This window comes from Rhincodon typus, chromosome 26 (genome assembly GCF_021869965.1).
Source record: "Rhincodon typus isolate 14 chromosome 26, sRhiTyp1.1, whole genome shotgun sequence".
In the NCBI taxonomy this organism is placed as follows: Eukaryota; Metazoa; Chordata; class Chondrichthyes; order Orectolobiformes; family Rhincodontidae; genus Rhincodon; species Rhincodon typus.
Genome location: NC_063357.1, coordinates 28,366,107 through 28,387,484, shown reverse-complemented (window position 1 = coordinate 28,387,484; position 21,378 = coordinate 28,366,107). Strand labels below are relative to the sequence as shown.

General features: G+C 39.6%; 1 protein-coding gene across 2 annotated transcripts in view; it reads left to right on the top strand.

Annotated features, from left to right (window-relative positions):
• Positions 1-11,096, top strand: part of LOC109913705 (calcium-binding protein 8) — a 315,322-nt gene extending 304,226 nt beyond the window's left edge. The window contains exons 4-6 of one of the 2 annotated variants that reach the window (XM_048612643.1): positions 858-1,011; positions 2,916-2,918; positions 10,969-11,096. In XM_048612643.1, the coding sequence (XP_048468600.1) occupies positions 858-1,011; positions 2,916-2,918; positions 10,969-11,096 (285 nt within the window). The remainder of the gene's footprint in view (positions 1-857; positions 1,012-2,915; positions 2,919-10,968) is intronic. The other variant, XM_048612644.1, reaches the window with a different exon arrangement.
• The last annotated feature ends 10,282 nt before the right edge of the window (positions 11,097-21,378 follow it).

Sequence of the window (21,378 nt, the reverse complement as noted above, 5' to 3'; positions counted from 1 at the left end):
GAGGAGTTATAAACATAAGGAGGAGAAGAAATGAATGATTTTCAAAATATGGACAAGAATTTCACAACTAAGATGTGGCCAAGACATGTGCCAATGTAGATTCACAAGTACAGAGGTAATGGGTGAATAGAACTTGGACAAGTTAGGATTTGCTAGCAAAGTTTTGGACGAGCTGAACTTTAGTGCAGGTGGAAGGCAGGAAGTCAGCCAGGAAATCATTGCAATAGCCCAATCTATAGAAGTAATGAAGACATCAATAACGGTCTCAACAGGAGGTGAGCTGATGCAGAGAAAGAATCTAGCTTTGTTATAGTGGCAGAAGGGGTAGTCTTGGTGATGATACAGATATTGTAGTCTGAAGCTCATCTCAGATATAATACCAAGGTTATGAGCAGTCTGATTTGGCCTCAGATTTTTGCCAAAGACAAGTCACAAATTCGTGGTGAGGCAAGAAGACCAGTAATGGGGACCGCAGACAATATCTTCAGTCTTTACAACATTTAGTTGGAAGAAATTTCTCTACAGGAATGGTATCTGCTCCTAGGCGAATACATGTTTTATTATCTTTTTAAACCATTAGCCATAATTTTAATTAGCAAATCACAAAATCATGTTGTGTGTGTCAACTCTGTATTTTGTTTACCATTCACAAAGCATCCAGTGATTGTTCAGAAGCCAATGACCCAATCTCCAAACAGTGGGAGTAATCTTTGCAATTGAGAATGACCTTGTTGAGGAAATATCAACAAAACATGGAATTCAGACACAAATTTTAATTTACCTGATCTCCCTCTGCCTTTAAATTAGGTAAAGATTTTGTCATTCTGGACTCAGCTTGACTTTTATTTTTCCATCAGTTCGATATGCAGAGGATTACACTGGAAGAACTGAAGCACATATTATTTCATGCATTTCGGGACCATTTGACAATGAAAGATATTGAGAACATCATCATAACTGAGGAGGAAAGTCTGAATGAAAGTTCAAGTAACTGTCATACCGAATTTGAAGGTAAGCCTGTCACATTTGCTGAACAGAGGCTGACTTCATTATTATTTTTGAAGTTCACTGAATCACTCACAGCTGAAGAAGAGAAACAGAATAAGATTAAGGACAGCACAGATTTTATTGAAGGAAATTGGTTTAACTTTTGATGTTATTTATTATGCAAAGTCGCTAATTTTTAGTTATTATTGTTTTCAGCACAGCTAACAGCTGTCCCGGTTTTTAATTCAGTACGGCAGCAAATACTGTATTTCAGGTTCTTCTTATTTCAGTCAGATTCGATAGGTTTCTTTTCTTTCCTACCTTGTTCTTTTAAAATGAAAGCTGAAGCCAGGGCTTCACTGTATGGGAATCAGTGATGCTGCGAAACCTCACCCTTTTGTGACTCTTGTGTTTAGGAGTTTGACAGGGCACAGCTGACCCTGAAATAAAAACAGAAAATGGTGGAAGTAACCAGCAGTTATATTCATAGAGTCATTCAGCATGGAAACAGACCCTTCAGTCCAACTAGTCCATGCTGACCATGTTCCCAGAATAAACCAGTCCCGCTTATCTTTTAAATGTTGTAACTGGACATACATCCACAACTGCCTCTGGCAGTTCATTCCACACATGAACCACTCTCTGTGTGGAAAATGTTGCCCCTCATATGTCCTTTTTAAATCTTTCTCCTTTCACCTTAAAAATATGTTCCCAAGTTTTGAACTCCCCCACCCTAGGGAAAAGCCCTTGTCATTCACCTTATCTATGCCCCTCATGATTTTATAAACCTCAATAAGGTCACCCCTTAATCTCTTACACTCCAGTGATAAAAGTCCCAGTCTATTTTTATAACTCAAACCCCCCCATTTGCTGCAACATGCCAGTAAATCTTTTCTGAACCCTCTCCAATTTATTATCCTTCCTATAGCAGGGTGACCAAAACTGCAACATAATCCAGAAGAGGCCTCACCAATATCGTGTACAACCTCAACATGACTTCTGGCAACATTGGTGGAAGTAGAAGCAGAGTTAACTTTTCAGTTCAAAGGCCTTATTTAAAACTGAAGGAAGACAGAAGTGTAATAAGCTTTGAGCTAGGGAAAGGATGAACAAAAGGAAGAGGTTGCGAGAGGTTGGTGGACCAGAGACTTGTTAGAGCGGTAACGTTTATAGTGAGGAATCAAAAGATTTGTCCAAAGTGAATGTGAATGTCACAATATCAAATGGTAGTATCCAAAAGCAAAAGCCTGAAGAACAAGATTAAGGCCAGCACATGGAAGCAAAAACAAAGAAAATGATGGGACAGAGTTTATGGTCTGAAATTGTTGAACTCGTTGTTATATCTATTGTTTTGATGCAAAGTTCCTAATCAAAAGGCCCTGCGAGTGAACTTCACATTGCAGCAGGTCAAGGATAGAGATGTCAAGATTTGAGTAAGGCAGAAAATTAAAATGGGAGGCAAATAGGAGCTCAGGAGCAGGCCAGTGAACTGAGAGAGAGGTGTTCCTCAAACTGGTTACCCGGTTCTGTTTTTGGTCTCTTCAGTGTAGAGGACATCAGATTGTGAGCAACAAATACAGTATTGACGTTGAAAGGAGCACACATACATCACTACTTCAACTGGAAGGAATACTTGAGACCTTGGATGGCCAGGAGAGGGCAGAGGGAAAAGGGCAGTTGTTACATGGGAATGGGAATGTGTCGGGTGGTTGAGGGGTGGACCAACGGAGGATCTGCTCCCTCTTGACAGGGATAGGGAAGATATGTTTGACATTGGTCGAGGATTATCTATTCAATGTGTAGGCTAGAATGTTGGAAGGTGAAGATAAAAATAGCTTTTGTTGGTTCTGGGAGGGAGTCGAAGGGATGTGAGCAGAAGTTCAGGAATTGGGTTGAACATGGTTGAGGACCTGTCAACTGTGTGGGAGGTGGTCATGGGAAAACATCAGTTTCATTAATCATTTATGGGATGTGGGTGTAACTGGCTGGGCCAGCATTTATTCCCCATCCCTAGTTGCCCCTGAGAAAGTGGTGGTGAGCTGCCTTCTTGAACCACTACAGTCCACATGCTGTAGATTATCTCCCTCTCAGGGTGGAAATTCCAGGATTTTGACACAGCGACTGTGAAGGAAAGGTATGAGTCAGGATGATGAGTGGCTTGCAGGGGAATTTTCGGGTGGTGGTGTTTACATGTATCTGCTGCCCTTGTCCTTCTAGATGGAAGTGGTCATGGATTTGGAAGGTGCTGTCTAAGGATTTTTAGTGAATTTTTGCAGCACATCTTGAGATAGTACACACTGCTGCTACTGAGCCTTGGTGGTGGAGGGAGTAGGGATGTGGTGCCAGTCAAATGAACTGCTTTGTCCTGGATGGTGTCAAGCTTGTTGAGTGTTGTTGGAGCTGCACCCATCCAGGCAAGTAGGGAGTATCCCATCACACGCCTGACTTGTGCCTTGTAGATGATGCACAAGCTTTGGGGAGTCAGGAGGTGAGTTGAGGAAAGAGGATACAGTTATGCTGGTCTGCAAAGCTCCAACATCAGTATAGATGTGACTGAGATGAACAGTCTTAGAGAATGGAATGGAATCCTTGCAGGGAGCAGTGTGTGAGGAAGTTTAGTTGAGACAAATGTAAGAGTTAGTGGGCTTCTAATGAATATTAACTGATTGTCTGTCCTCAAAAATGGGGACAGAGAAATTGAAAACACAAAATAATTGGGAATGAGCTCAGGATCATGCCAGTGAACAGAGAGAGAGGTTTTCTAAAAATTGGTTACCCAGTCTGTGTTTGGTCTCTTCAGTGTAGAGGACATCAGATTGTGAGCAATAAATACAGTACTTGAATTTGAAAGGAGCACACATACATCACTACTTCAACTGGAAGGAATACTTTGGATCTTGGATGGTGAGGAGAGGGTGGCAATTGGAAGCAAATTTGGTGAAGATTTTAAGTTCCCGGTTAGAACAGAAAATTATACTGATATAGTCATCAATATACCAGAAAAAGAGTAGAGGAACTAGAACAAGACATTTTCTTTATCTCCTTGGGATAGCATGATGGCTCAGTGGTTAACACTGCTGCCTGACAGTGCAAGGGTCCTGGGTTTGATTCCAACTTTGGGCAACTGTCTGTGTGGAGTTTGCACATTCTCTGCGACTCTGTGTGGGTTTCCTCCGTGCTCCAGTTTCCTCACACAGTCCAAAGTTGCACAGGTTAGGTGGATTGGCCATGCTTAAGTTGCCCATCGTGTCCGGGGGATGTGCAGGCTAGGTGGATTAGTCATGGGAAGTGCAGGGTTACAGGGATGGGGTGGGTCAGGGTGGGATGCTCTTCAGAGGGTCGGTGTGGACTTGATGGGCTGAATGGTTATAGGGATTCTATGATCCTTCAAGAAGGTATAGCTATGAAGTGAGTTAAAGGAGAAATTGTTTTTGTGACAACAACAGATAAGAAACCCAAGGCAGGGATCCAGGTGAATGGAGAGTATTGAAGATGGATCAGTGGGTTCAATTGACAGCGGGAGAAGGTGGGAGAAGGACAGCTGGTCAAAAGAGTGAGCATGGAGTTTTAAGCAACAGAAGTGAAGCTTAGATTTGTGCCATGCTAAAAATTCATTGAGGTGATTAGCATAAAGGAGTAAAACTGAATCATTCTCTAAGGAAAGATTGTTCAGCAACAGAGTGGCAAAGGTGGGAGGGTACTGCAAACACATGTAGAGGTGAGAATAGAAGAGGGAAGTGAAGGGGAAGAGAGAGCGGAAGAATATTTTGTTGTTGGAGCTTGTGATACTTAACTGCTGAAAGGAAGGTAAACATCTTTTTGTTAACACATCAGATAAGATGATGGAATGAATGAAACTGGGGAGCTGGACAGCTGAGAGGTTGAGCGAGTGTTGCTAGAGACAGAGATCGCAAGTGTGTATATGGCTATACATTGCACTTGTGCGGAACCGGAGCCTGTTTTGAGGCAGATTGACATGTGCTGGGTGAGAACTACACAATGATCAGGAGCAAGACCATCACTGATAATTTCTCCTCCTTGGTCTGGAAGTTTGAGACCTATTGCATCCTGACTAATGCACGAGCTGAGATTCATGTCGAGCACTACCCAAAGATTGGACTTGGACTCATGAATACTTTGTTACAAAGTTTGAGGTTGCCTCTGTTGCTTCACTTTCCTCAAAGACAAGCCTCCCCAAAAGTTACCCCTGCCCTAACACTGACCTCACGCGTTTGTCCTATATCTCCTATGCCTTCTCAATCCTTTTCATAGCCACGAGGCTTAACTCTGGCTCTTTCAACCCCATTCCCACTAAACTGCCAACCAACTATCATTTCTTCCTGGCACTGCCCCACCCCCAATTCTAACTGATATCGTAAATGTTTCTCTATTCTAAGATTGCTATCACCCTCCATTTCTTATTTGATGTCAATTTTTAGCTTCTCAATAAATGCAAACTTGACGCATGTGAACATAAGTACATACAAGCATAAGAATTAGGAGCAGGAATTGTTTTTCATTCGTTCACAAAATGAGGGTGTTTCTGGCTAGGCCAGTATTCGTTGCCCATCCCTAATTGCCCAGATGGCAGTTGAGAGTTATTGCTGGGGGTCTGGAGTCACATGTAGGCCAGCCCAGTTAAGGATGGCAGTTTCCTTCCCTAAAGACATTGGTGAACCAGATGGGTTTTCTGACAATCAACAATGGTTTTATGATCATCATAAAATTCTTAATTCCAAATTTTTAATGAATCTGCCATGAGGCATTCGATCCCAGGTCCCCAGAACATTACCTGGGTCTCTGGATTAACAGTCCAGTGATAATACCACTAGGTCATCACCTCCCCAGTGCGCTATTTGGCATTTCTGGCTGGCTGTACCAGTGAATAAAATTCTGATTGTGGCCTCAACTGCACATTCCTGCCTTTCCCCGATAACCTTTACTCCCTTGTTAGGCAAGAATCTAATTACCTCTGCCTTAAACATATTAAATGATTCTACCTGTGCTGTTGTCTGGAGAAGAGGCTTCCAAAGATAATTTCTCCTTCTCTCTCGCTCATCAATGGAAGAACCCTTATTTTTGAGCTGTGTACCATAGTTCTAGTCTCTCCTACAAGGAAAACATCCCTTCAGCATCCATCTTGTCGAGTCCTCTCAGGATTGTATATGCCTCAATAATATCAACTCTTACCCTGCTAATCTCCAATGGATACTGGTTCAGTTTGGAACTGCTGCTAACACTTTTATTAAATAAGAAAATCAAAACAATACATTGTACCCCAGAAATGGTCTCACCAATGCTCTGTATAACTGTCGCAAAGAATTCCAACCTTTATATTAAAACATATCATCTGTTTTTGTAATCACTTGCTGTACGTGGAAACTAACTTTATGTGATTCATGTGTGAGGACACCCTCTGTAGCTCTGAATTGCACAATCTCTCTCTCCATTTAAATAATATGCTAGTTTTCTATTCTTCATGCTAAAGGGGGCAAGTTCACATTTTAGTCTATTTTGACTCCCTTTGCTAAATGTTTATTCACTCACTAACCTATTTATGGTCCTATGCAGACTCCATATGCCCTCTTCGCATCTCACATTTCAACTTATCTTTGTAATCTGCATTCAGTTCCTTTGTCTTAGTCATTAGTATAACTTGGGAATAGTTGGAGCCCTGGCATTGATCTCTGTGGCACTGTCCTTTTCTTTCCAACTTGAAAATGTACCACGCAGACAGAAGAAATGCCAACAACACTCAATCCTCCCCTTGACACCCAACCTCTACCACCTCACCTGAACCAACCTCTCCTTCCAGCATCAACCCACCTTATCCTCTCACCCACTTAACTGCCACCTGTACCCCCTCACCCACCTGTTATCCTACATTCTCGTCATCCAGTTACCTACCACATTCACCCATGCCTTTGAAACAATTGAACACACTATCCTCATTTTGTCTGATTATATGCATTGGGACATTTTATTATTTTAAAGAGGCTGCATTAATGAATTTTAAAAAAGTAGTCAAGACTTTAGAAGTCACAGTTGCAAATCGAAAATAGTCGCATTTGCATGCTGGATTTCTCTGTAAACACAGCAGCAGCAGTAGCAACACTTGAGAACACGTTTTGATGTGCTGTTCAAATCATATTGTTTTCGGCTGGGGTGAACTCCTCTTTAAAACATCAACTCCGGATGTTGCTGTCATTTCATCACCAGCAAGGAGCTATCAAAATTGGAGATCTTCAATAAGCACACAGTCTGGTGAAGGGATTGATTGAAACTCGTATCTCCAAAATAAACTGTAAGTGGCAGGGGCAAACTATATATAATGTGCATGCATTTTTGGACCAGCTGAATCTTTACATAGCTCATCTGTTTGCGAATAAATCTATGCAACATGCTGGTGAGTCACAAAATTAATTAAAATTTCTGCCAGCTCTGTGAGATTAGGAAGCAAGATTGCTAAAAAGACTGTGTTTCAGAACTGTCTGACGTACACTGCCCCCAGCTACTGGATTATATTCATTCATGGTTTTAATGCATACTGATATTGTCAGTTATGTAATACTGAATTTCAATGGCTTCTTTGTATTCTAAACGCAAGTGCTGGCATTATATTTGAGTGACTTTGAAATCCACTTTGACTTCTGAAGGTTGTCAAACCCCGATCTGACCAACTCGGTGTAAAACAATCCTGTTGCTGACGCTTGGTGAATTTAAAAAAGAAATATACCACCAACAACAACAGTATCAGTCCCCATCCGGTGGGAACCTGAGACTTTATGATTGGGGAATGATTACGTATTGTAGTTTGGACTACCAGAAAGATACCCTGGAATTTTAATTCAAATTGGTGCAAGGCAGCTTTATCTCCTGACTCATAGCTCCCTTCGGAATTTAAATATCAATATCCCGTCCCTGTTCCACAAGTAGAAACCTAAAAATACACGAAGCTGAATCTTTGCTGCCCTCATGAAAAGGAACAAAAATAAACAGCAAGAAATCTGAGCCGGAGCTTGTCAGATGCATGGACAACTGAGTCACTGGAGAAATCAATTGATGATGCCTCGGCAGCAGGCCAGTCATCTCCTGGGCAGGGGATTACACAAGGAGACATAAAGAGCAGGGAGAACAGAAAACAGATTTTCTTGAAAAAATTACCAAAAACTGTTGCCTATTTGGGCTTTCATGATATCGGCTCGGTGGTTAGCGCTGCTGCCTCACAGCGCCAGGGACCCGAGTTCAATTCCACCTTCAGATAACTGTTTGTGTGGAGTTTGCACATTCTCCCCGTGTCAGTGTGGGTTTCCTCCCACAATCCAAAGATGTACTGTCTGTTGTCTCCTCACAACAACAGCTCACAGCTTCGATATTATACTGGTTGTTATATAATGCAATGAACATTCAATAGTGAAGCACTAAAATTGATAGAATGTATAATTGTTGTCTTTTACACATTTCTAAGATTCTTATCGCCATCGTGCTGAGAAGCAGTGACCACATATATTAGCCATTTTGCCCAGTTTGCAAGATGGAAAACATCATAGCATCATTGCTGGAAATAACAGTACAATTAATGTACAAGAATCATAATTAATGGCAAATAAATAAGAATAATTTCTTGGTTTGCAGCCACTGATGTAATGCCGTTACCATAGAAAAACTTTCTGAAGTGCTTCACAATAGTACAAGGATGCCAAGCCAAAAACAAATATTGGGAGAGGGTTGGCCAGGGGTGGGGACAGAAGTTTGGTCAAAGAATGGATTTCAAAGAACATCTTCAAGGGGGAGAAGAAGTGGAAGGGTTTAAGGAGGCAATTCCAGGGAGGGGAGCAGCTTAGCTGAAGGCTACCAAGGTTGAGCAGAAGGGCTTGGATGCACAGTTGGTCAGAATCAGAATGATAGAGAGTGCTTGGGAGACATAAGAGGGACAGAAGAGGTGAAACAATGTGATTTGTTGCCATTTTATCTTATCCCATGAAACCAAAGGAACTCTTACAAAAGAAATCGATTTTATAACACTTTTTCCCCTGAAGACAAGTATGAAATACACAATAGTAACTTGTTACTGAAACATACATATAAGAGCAGGAGTAGGCCATTCGGCCTATCAAGCCTGCTCCGTCACTCACTGCTATCATGGCTGTAATGAGACACCGTGCTCCCTGCAAAGCATCAAGGATCTCACTAAATAACAGGAGATTGGTCACAAATAGGGAACTCTTTTAAGGATTGAGAAAGAATCTTTATCACATAAAATACTGTTCTAAAATCTAGGGAGAACAACAAATATTTAACTGCATTTATACTTTCCAACAATGAAAAAGGAAATGCCCATGCTGTTATGATATTGCTGAAACAGAGCAAAGAAATATTTCCTCAAGATTTGCAGACAACTCTTTTAAACCTTAACTAATCTTTTCCTTCCAGTCATTGTTTATTTTTCTTTGTGAGTTAGATTGGAGAAAGATGTAAAGTTAGAGGCTGTTAACCAGCTTCACTGTTGGATGTTATTATTCTTGAAGCCGGCAGTTTAATAATTTCAAATTTTTCCTTTGATCATCTTTCTGTCAACATCTTACTATCTTACTCTTCTTATCATAACCCTGAACTTTATGACCCTTCAAAACTACTTCATTTGTAAACTGGTCTTTCACAACATAAACTCTTCAAAGTATTCATTTCTGCAGTGCTAATTTGTGAGGAATTTAACATGGCAATCACATCCAATTCCTAACAACAAAGGGACGAGGGATTTCATGGCTGACTTTTCACCATTGATTCAGTCTTGTCATTTGTTAAGAAGGAAGTGAAAGTGCTTTCTCTTTTCTTTCTGAAGATTAATGCAACCAGGTTCCCTTTAAGTGATCATAAATGGATTACCAAACTCAGTTTGGTAACTATTTATTAATGGTGTCCTTTTGTAATAAAACAAGAATTGTGTTTACTTTGTAATAAAATGAAATGCAATGCTTCTCCAACAAAAACATTGATATTATAAAATCAAAGTCTATTTTTACCTTAATAAAACTTAATAATTTAATTAAACTTGGGTCTAAAGATTGGCTCCTTTTGTTTAGGCAGTATTAAAAATTCACACTTCCTGAAAGCCAAATAAAGTAGTACTCTTTATTTTCCCATCAAATCCGTCTATTTGATTTGCATGAAGGTCATGCTGTACAGCTCTTTCTCACTTTACAAGTACCAAACACAAGTCAAATTGTTTCTGGATGGTACCATTGAAGTCTGGGATTGGCTTCCAGTAGGGGAAATGATTCTGGCTTCTTCTTTATCGATATTTTTTCCCAACTTCCTTCTCAGAGTGCTGGACCCAAACATCTACTTGTACCTCAGCCAAGGGACCACTCCTCACAGTTGACTCTGTGAGGGTTATTGAGTTATATAACTCTAAGATAATCAGAATCACACCCAATGTTGTTCACATCAATGCAAACTGGAATCTTTGGTCGTTATCTTGAGCATCCCAGTTGGTTTTCCCCTCTAACCTTCCGTTCAACTTGCAGCGCAACTACTCATACTGCACTGGCTGAGATCAGTGTGGAATAATGGTAAAACCTTGAATCTTCCTGGTCCCTTTGGCTACGTCCCCTACTGTATATGCAGCACACCACCAATGTGATCCACTAGAAGTGTAACTACGTTCTTTAAACAAGCATTAAAATTATTTGTAATTTCTTCCTTAATGGCCACAAAGGCACAATGGACACTGGAGAGCAGCAGCCCCTACTGATGATTTTGATGCTCACTGTTTGTGTGATTTCTTACATTGGTGGAATTGTTCTTTAATGCCCACTCTGCTTCTACAAAGAATTGACTCCAATTGTCATCAGATTTGTCTGTTTCATTTAGAGTAACACAAATCTGCTGCTTGACTGAGGCCGTGTTATGTTGAAAGCATGGGGTGTGTTTGTCCGAGTTTAAACTGCAAATGACGGCTTTCTTCTTTGCTTCTGGCAGTGCATTCACAAAAGAAGAACCGACAGACGTGTGTGAGGAAGAGCTTGATCTGCGCATTTGGTGTGGCTTTCATCATCAGTGTCATGTTGATTGCAGCAAATCAAATTCTCAGGAATGGCATGGAATAGCTTCCTAACCAACCAGCAACTATTGGCATGAACTGGCGTTGCACGGATGCCATTCAGTGGGTAAACTCCAGCAAACTTCTGGATTAGGAGCACAGGGTGATGTAAATAAGAGTAGAATATATTTCTACTAGGAATGTGGAGCCCAAAATTGAAGTGTTTCTTTTTAGGTTCACACAATTAGAATTCAACAGACGGGGATTTTTTTCTATTAAAGGGCTGAATTATTAAAGGCTGATTTTTATAATATGTAAAAGTACAGAAGTTCTGAATTATAGATATGACTGGTAGTAAAATACGAGAGAGATAAGAATGGATCATGATTTTATTACATCTTTTCTCCATCTGCTAACGTTAATGAAACAATCAGCATGACTACCAAACACTTAAACCTATTTTACACTGCTGTGACTGTCTTTGCGAGATTAGTCAACAAGGGAAAAAAAATCAAACTCCAAGGTGCCCTCCCATTAACGTCTGTTCAGTCTGAGGTACGGAGTGGATCATTTAAAGGATGCATGGCTATTATTAGAGAACTGATACAAGATAAAGATGCTACATCCCAAGCTTTTGGTGCATTTTTGCATTGACAAACTCATAGGCCAGTGACAGCAAATGCATAAACATTAATGTTTGCAATGTATGACTTCACTTGCTGCTGATGACTGGGATCGAACCATACCAATGCTGCCCTCTATTGGTGCAGAGTGGACAATTCCAACAGAGGCTAAAAACAATGGCTGCTTCTGACTCACAAAGGAAAGCTGATCTTCGAACTGTCTGCCGCTGTTGCTGAACCCAGTGATCCCAGTGTTTTTGCACCAACATCAGCATTCCCAGATTTATTTCACAGTGCTGCTGGCAAAAAGAGTGGTGGCACCATTGGCACAGCTGTAAAGGAAAGGGCTTCTGAAAGTTTAGGAATGCCCTTGATTTGAACTAATTAAATAACCATATAAGCATACTGGGCAGCCCACCTGCACCTTCTTAACGGCAGTTAGGGGAGAGTAATAAATGCGGGTCAGCCAACAATGCCTACATTCCATGGGTGAATGAATAGAAAAAAAAATCATATTAATGCATTCCTGGTAGAGTTATTCTCTGTAATATTCATAAAATACTCATTTACTGATTTACACCATTGTATGGTACTGGTTTTTGCTAGTCTCACAGCTCCTCATTCCTCACCAGTTATAGGACTATATTTCAGCAACCCCACTCTTCCAAATCGTTTCCTTTCATTCACTTCCATTGTTCGTCACTGATCTGACTTTTCGTTTCTCACATACATCAATCCAACTATTATTCTTTGTTCTAATGTTTCCTCATCTATGCTGCCCCTCATTGCTCCCACACTGATCCTTTGTCATCAATCCCATGGCTGTTCCTCAGTGCTCTCATGGGCTTATACAATGTGATAGACTCATGAGATGAGGGACAAATTCTGTATGTTTTCAGTCTATCTCAAGTCTCGTGACTCCATATTGTTTGTTTGACAGTGCCCTGGGCACGTGAAGGTGTGGGGTAGTAAGGCTTTGTGTGCCCTACTCAGGAGCTTCTAAAGTTGGGATATTATTGAACAGGCCTAGTTTTTTTCACTCAATTAAAATGCAACTAGCTTGTGAAACAAGACCTGTCACACACAGCTTGTCACCCAGCCTGTTTCTTTTAGCATTTCATTCTTTTCTTTTTCATTCTTTTGGCTGATTTTGCTAATTGAAACATTTTAAAGCACAGAATTGGAAGCAAAATGCAAATCTGTCAATTGTACATATTTCAGCAGCAGAAATGAGAAATGGCTGCTTGGTGATTTTGCAAAAATTTTAAAAATATGGTACGGCAAGAATAGAAGATCGTTTGGACATTATATTTTGATGTCGAATTTGACATTATACACTTCACAAGCTTAGTCAACAGGTTGTGTTTTCAGACAGGGAATAACTGGTTCTGCCCCTACTGCACTTCACTGCACTACATACATGTCTCTCGAATATTTACTCTGGTGCCTTCAGTTATGTCTAAAGTGGATTCGAGCGATGAATGTCATGGAATGTTGGACAGAGGCTCAACTGCATTCCATAATCATTAACGCTAAATCAACCCAGCACAACCCATTTTGTATCTGTGAAACACAGATTTGTAGCCTTTGCTCCAGGTCACTAACAGCCCTATTCCATTACCCTCGATGGTGTCTGCCAAAGGAAGATGAACACACTAAGAGGTAAACTGATGCCTTGGTGAGGTGCTCCATCTAGTGACTGCATGAGGACTGACAAAACCCAACCCACAAAACAAACATCCTAGCGACTCTTTAGTCTGGGGCTGAAATGTACAATTATCTTGCTTGGAATACAATTGCTTGACTGCCTGCATTGCTAAGTTCATTAAAATGCCAAAAGAAAATGTATTTATTCACATTTAAAAGCAGAAGAAGGGTTGGATGATTCTGTTCTCACTTTTTTCAATTTGGCACCTTTCGTGATGTTTTTCCTTTTTAAGGGAATCTTGCCTGACCACCATTTCTACAGACCCTTCCTTGGAAGATTGTGGTCATTGAAAAAGGTCTGAAGTGGCTAAGAAATCATTTTCACCAGATTGTCAGCAGCTCAGAAGTCCAGTGATTAATCAATATATAAACTTCATGTATAAAGCATGGGACTTTAAAATGCAATGGCAGGTGGTTGAGTAATGCTCATTTATAAAGCTGCTTCTCCTGTGCACTTCAAGGGGAGTGGAATGGAATTTGGGTGCTGTGGTGTTTTAACTAACTGTGCAATGTGTGTCCATTGGAGCTGACAGGCTCTCTGACTTACTATCAGTCTGATTGACAAGTTGGCATCCAATTGGCCAGGAAATACTCCAGAGCAGACCACAACAGCAGGTAGAATCCAAAGCTCTAGGGAAGAAGGGTGAGAAGAATAGATGGCAGTTAGTAGTAAAAATATCACTTGTTGTTTCTTCTCCTGGAGTTCAACTATGGGAAATCTTCTCCCTTCCCCTCACTGTTACCAGCTAACTGTACAGATCTGATCTGAGCCTGGGATCTCTCTGACCTACATGCTTACTGAACTGGAATCTCCAAATATGCTACTATTAACAGATTGTCAAGAGGCAACAAAGAATACAAGGTTGGGTGCAGTATGTAAGAAATGGACCATAAACTGAATATGTAATGTACACTGCACGAACTCACATGTCATGTTATATTGATCCTTGTAGATGAGTGTGGATGGTGCAACATCCTTTTCTACCCCATCCATGTCAGAAAGTGACTTGTCACTTGGGAAAATTTATCTTTTACCTCTGTGCTAATGAGGACCATTGCATTGCGCTACCAATGGTTTAGTACGAACAGGCATACAATAAATGATACACAGTAAAATTATATTATTGTGGCATCAATTGATGTTATGGTTCAGTATTTGAAATTGAGCAAAAAAATATTCTTTCATCACTGTGAACTGAAGGTGGAGTTTATGTGTAGACTGTCAATTTTAAGCTCCACAATTCTCCAAAATGACTATAATTCAGAACTTCTATGTGTCAGAATAGTTACACAGTATTTCATTGTTTCAGTAAAATTATATGACAAACTAGCATACAGTCACTGTAAATATTAAATATATAGTCAATTTTGGCATGCATTAATAAATGATTAACATGAGAAAATACTATTTATCAATTCTAACTTATATAAGTATACACATTCTCATAGCTACCAAAGTTTATGCCAGTTTAATCACATACCTCTTGTAATGTGCAGTTCCATCACTTTGAACAATGAAAACATTTGTCCACCTACCTTTAATGAAACTTTTTCAGTATGTTGCCCTTTCTGGTAAGAAAACACTTAAAGCAACAACCCTCATGTATTAATTTTAAAGTAAAATTTAAATTATTTTTATATTATTTTGGATATGCTACTGTCTTATGATTGTAATGGCTACATGTTATATGCCAATGAATGAAGATGTTTAAACTTCTCCATGTTATAATCCACAGTGTTTTTTTTATTTCTCTGACCCTCACTGTTGTGATGTACAGCAAAACTGCAACACTCTATAGAGTAGAAATTTCTTGCTAGGTTTTCTCAATTTCTGTCGCAATGGGAGATCAGGAGGATCATCTCACATCCCCTCCCTTCCATCCACAGAAATTCAGTCCCCTTACCTTTTCCTTATTTTCTAACCTCCAAAGTGTTGTTCAATCAAGCAGATGAAACTTGTGCAGAGTAGGTTCTGCAACGAGATGAAGGTGGCCCTCAAAGGGCCAAAATAGACTATTAAAAGGAACTTGATGAAAATTGAATCCTAATATGATTTAAATGGCTCAACATTGTATTGACACGCATTACACCTGCTACCCCTTTAGCTCAAGGGTTTGCATCTCTGCATAGTCTCATGCTCAATGATTTGCTTGCCAAGTTTTATCTAGTTTGTGGTAGGAAGACCGAATAACACCGCATGTTGGATTATCGTTGACAATTTCAATAAGAATTGATAAGTTCTGATTTCACTGGTCCAGATCACAGAAGCCAATATTTTATTGAGCAGATTGCTGTCTCTCCATGACTGCACCACTTTCAGTCTCAGTGTTGGTGTTAAGGTACAAGGCCAATACCAAGTGTCTTCAAGCACTATCTGTGCCCAAAATATTGAACAGCTCAAAACACATTGGAATGTAATGTGGCCCTAGGGGTTTGTCAACCTTCCAGGATTATCCTTGGAGTTTTCAGAATTTAAGTTTTAATTTCCTGGATATTGCTGTGAGCATGACAAAATTAACTCAGGCATTAGAAAAGAGTTGAATAAATTTAAGCAAATGGAACCAGAAAACCTTGTGATGAGTATATCTAACCAGAATGGCAACCCTACTGCCCAAATGGACTCCCCATTGAGTCCACAAGCTGGGCAATAAATTACAAGCTAAAAGTTTTGTTAACTAAAGGAAGCCAACCAGTGACTGAACAGAATGTCATAGTAATGATTAGGTTTAAGTGATAGCCTCTGCTGAAGCAGCACCAAATTATTTATCACAACAGCGTTAAGAAACCATCTGCTGGCACACAACATAGATCTTTGGCATGTTCAAATACTGAGCTTACATAATCTAATAGAATATCAGATAGTACCATCGAAGCTAGGATGCTGTTCTGTGATCAAATCATCAATGAAAATAATGACATTCCAAGAGAATTCAGATTACATCTGCCAAGTAATATAAATAGCTGGAGACTGATGGAAACTTGGGAATAACAACAATATCATTAGTTGTAAAGATGGACTTCCATGTGCATCAGTGGGGTCGTTTTGACTTTGTGTATTATGAAACAGATGATATTCCAATAACAGCTCTCTTTACATCTCCCAGCATTTTCATTTTCATTCAGTTAAGTGAATAGTAAAAAGCAGGAGAGATGTGACACATGCTGCTGACTGCAGAGTATAAACACGGATGAAGTACCGGAAGACTGGAAGGTGGCTAATGGTATGCCATTGTTTAAGAAAGGGTATAAGGAGAGGTCTTTAAACTATAGACCTGTGAGTCTGAAATCAGTGGTGGGTAAGCTGTTCGAGGTGATTCTGAAAGATAAGATTTACATGCATTTGGAGAGGCAAGGATTGATTAGGAATGGTCAGCGTGGCTTTGTGCAAGCAAAGTCATGTCTCACAAACTTGATCGAGTTTTTAAATGAAGTAACTAAAAAGAATGATGAAGGCAGAGTGGTAGACGTTGTTTACTTGGACTTTAGTAAAGCCTTTGACAAGGTTCCACTTGGTAGACTAATTATTAAGGTTAGATCACATGGGAATCAGGATGAGCTTGCCAATTGGATACAAAATTGGCTTTATAGTAGGAATCAGAAGGTGGTGGTGGAAGGTTGTTTTTCAGACTGGAGGTCTGTGACCAGTGGTGTGCCACAGGGATTGGGACTGGATCCACATTTTTTTGCCATTTATATAAATGATTTGGATGACAACATAGAAGGTATGGTTAGTAAGTTTGTAGATTACACCAAAATTGGTGGTATAATGGACAGTGTAGAATGTTATCTAAGATTATAAAGAGATCTTGATCAATTGGGTCAATGGGCAGAGGAGTGGCAGATGGAGTTCATTTGGGAGAATGTGAGGTATTGCATTTTGCTAATGCGAACAAGGACAGGACTTATTCAATTAATCATAGGGCCCTGGGTAGTGTTGTAAAACAAAGAGATGTAATGTTTCAGGTACATAGTTCTTTGAAATTTGCATCCCTGGTAAACAAGATGGTTAATAAAGCATTTAGTATGCTTGCCTTCATTGCTCAGACCTTTGCATATAAGAGTTGGGATGACATGAAGTGGTACAGGCCTTTAGCGAGACCTCTTCTGGAGTGCTGTGTGCAATTCTGATCACCCTGTTATAGGAAGGATATTATTAAACCAGAGAGGATTCAGAAAAGATTTACGAGTATGTTGCCAAGAATGGAGGCCTTGAGATATAAAAATAGATTGTAAAGGCTGGGACTTCTTTCACTGGAGTATAGGATGCTGAGGGGTGACTTTATAGAGGTACATAAAATCATGAGGGCCATAGATAAGGTGATGACAAGGATCTATTCCCTAGGGTGGGGGAGTTCAAAACTAGGAGATGTATTTTTAAGGTGAGAAGGGAAAGAAGTACAAAGAGCAGGAGAGGAAACATAATTTTACACAGAGAGTGGTTTGTGCGTGGAATGAACTGCCAGAGAAAGTGCAGGTTGCAGTTACAACATTTAAAATATATTTGATAAGTTCATGAACAGGAAAGGTTTGGATGGATATGAGCCAAGTACAGGCAGCAGAAGTAGTTTAGTTTGGGAACATGGTTGGCATGGACTGGTTGGACGGAATGCAGTATGACTGTATGACTGGCTTACAAAATATTGTATAAAGTCAAAATCTATGTCCACTGTGTGCCACTTGATATAAGTTTCTACAGCGTCCTGTTTATACTGGAATTACGCGTTTGTGACAATGAAACAAATAATAAATGATGGGATTTTCAAACTTGGAATTATTTAGTCTAAGTGAGTCTTAGAAAAATAATTCTTACCATTGGATTCCAGGATGACCTATGTAACAGAGATTAGCACCAGATTACTGATGTGAAACAAAGAATATAGTATAATGGGATTCATGACAAGCATAATGTTGTAACTCAACACACGATTCTGACATCAGTAAGAGAGAAGACGTCGGACTAGGATGAGTATCTGAAGAGAGAGGTCTTAGACTCTAGGCTAGAAAGCTGTATATAAGAACCTTCAACAGGTGTAAATGGAGAGTATCAAAGAGTTGAAGAGCCTTTCTTAGAGATAAGGAGCAAGCAGCCTCATGGACAGTGTATGTGCTGACACCCTCAGCCTGAGGCATTCTATACTGATATCTCAATGTGCAGGTAGCAGTACTGGCCTAAAACACGTGATAAACTAGGCTTTCGGTGCACACTGTTAGTGTACAAAGTGAATTGGAGTAATCCTCAGCAACAAACCTTGGTAATTAGGATTCATGTCAGACTGTGTCGATTCTAACGACATGAGACCTCATTGGTGGCAGCAGTATAAATACAGTGTACAAGGAAGTGTTCAGTCCTGCTCAGAAAGATTGTAAATATGAAATTAATTACAGCCCTTAAATTTTTTTAAGAAATGATAAACTATTTAATGTATGCATCTGGTTTCACAGCAGAATATTATTTCTCTCCCAGTAGACTGTGCATGTCTCACTATATTACTATCACATATGCTCCAGAGGATTAGGAAGCACTTGCCGACTGAAGTAATTAAGTCTTTTAGAAAGAAAAATGTCTTTCTGTGTGCAATCGTTTTGAAGACATACTGATAGACCTCATTGTTGTTTGAATTGACCCTGCTGAGCATGCCAACAACTATACTGTACAAATCTGTAAAGCAAAATTGATTGTGCATTTGTTCATTATTTTTATTTTTACTAATATTTCTCAGGGTTTTATCAAATTATTTATGTTAATAAAATATCCAGAGGCTTAATTTATGTTGAAGATTGTTTGAAATTATTAAATCATTTTGTACATATAAATAGGCTTTCTTTAATTCTTATGGAGAGTTGTGTAAATGTTATTCCAGAACTGGGATTTTACATATACCAACACATGAAAAAGGAGCAGAAGTCCATTTGGCCCATCGAGTCTCTTCCACCATTCAATAAAATAATGTTTCATTTGTTTTCTGTTTCAAATTCAACATTTCTATGTATCTTTAACCTTTGTTTCCATTGCCTAGCAAAAGTCTATCTACTTCAGTCTTAAATATATTCAATGACCAGGTCCACTTCCTTCTAAGGCAGAAAGATCCAAGACAATTGCTTAAGAGGAAAAGAACCCATCTCATCTCTCTCCTAAAAGGTGGCCCCTAAGTTTTAAACAGTGCAATCTAATTCTACAACTACCCAAATGAGGAAATTTCTATGCACACTTTGTCAAAACCATTCGGGATCTTATGTAGATCAATCAAGTTATCCCTCACCTTTCTTAATTCTAGTGGAAACAATTCTAATCTGAACTTTTCCTCCTAAGACCATTCACTCATTCTAGCTTTCAATCCAGTAAAATCTTCTGAACTATCTCTAACACATTTTCATCCCTCCTGAAATAGGGAGACAAAACTGCACTCAGTATTCAGGATGGGTCCCACCAATGCCCTGTACGAGTGAAGTATAGCATCCATACTTTTATGCTCAGTTCCTCTCATAATATGTTATAACATTTCATTTGCTTCAAGTTAAGTTGAAGTGTTTGCAGTACCAGTGTACTAATTTTTGTGACTCATGCTTGGAATATCTAGATAACTTTGGGATTTGGAATCCCACAGTCATTCTTTGTTTTATTAATAATTTGCATTTGCCTTCCTAGCAAAGTGAACAAGTTTACACTTTCCAAGATGATAATCCTGCCATATTTTTACTCATTCACTCGATCTATCTATGTATAGCTGCAACTCATTATGATCTCTACACAACATACTTCACTGCCTAGCTTTGTGTCTTCTGCAAATTTAGTACCATGCCTTTTTCCTTTATCTAAGTCACTTAAACAAATTGTAAAATGCAGAGGGTCCGACACAGATCCCTGTGGGACTTTACTCCTTATATCCTGCCAATAAGAAAAAGACCCATCTATGCATATTCTCTGTTTTCTGCCAGTTGGCCGATCTTCAATCCATGTTAAAGTGTAACCCCCCACACCATGAACTCCTACTTAATAATCTTTTAAGTGGCACCTTCTGGAAACCCAAGTATTGAACCAAACAAGTATTCCCTTAAATGTCTACGAATGCTTGTGTATTGATCTACAGGTTTCCCTCTATCCACAGTACGCTACTCTATGACTTCATTACCAACCTTAAAGGACTGAAGGATGAAGCCTGCAGGGAAATGTCAACCAAGAGCTACATCAGTTTGTTCAACAGCTCTTCCTAGTGTTGGTACTTTACCAAGTTTCTCTCTCCCTTCCACTTCCTGATATACAGCTATTACAAGAATGTTTTTGTGTCCTCTATAGTGAAGACAGAAGAAAAATATTTGTTCATTTCATCTGGCATTCCTTTATTATTTACTATTAACTTCCCACTTTCACTTTCTAGATGACCAACACTCACTTTACATACCCTTTTCCTTTTCAAAACATCTGTACAAACTCTTGTTGTCCATGTCTACATTTCTGGCCAGGTTCTTAGGGTCAGAGAGTCATAGAGCTGTACAGTACGGAAACAGACCTGTCGGTCTAACTTGTCCATGCTGACTATATATTCTAAATTAATCTAGTCCCATTTACCGGCATTTGCCCCATATCCCTCTAAAACCCTTCCTATTCATTTACCCATCCAGATGCCTTTTAAATGTTGTAACTGTACCAGCCTCCACCACTTCCTCTGGCAGCTCATTCCATATATGCACCACCCTCTGTGTTAAAAAGTTGCCCCTTATGTCCTTTTTAAACTTTTCCCCTCTCACCTTAAACTCTGACTCTAGTTTTGTATTCCCTCACCCTGGGAAGAAGACCTGTCTATTTACCCTATCAATGCCCCTCTTGAATTTATTAACCTCTATAAGATCACCCCTCAGCCTTTGATGCTCCAGGAAAAATAGCTCCAGATTATTCAGTCTCTTCCATATAGCTGAAACCCTCCAAGCCAAACAACATTCTTGTAAACCTTTTCTGAACCCTTTCAAGATTCACAACATCCTTCCTATAGCAGGGAGACCAGAATTGAACACAGTATTCCA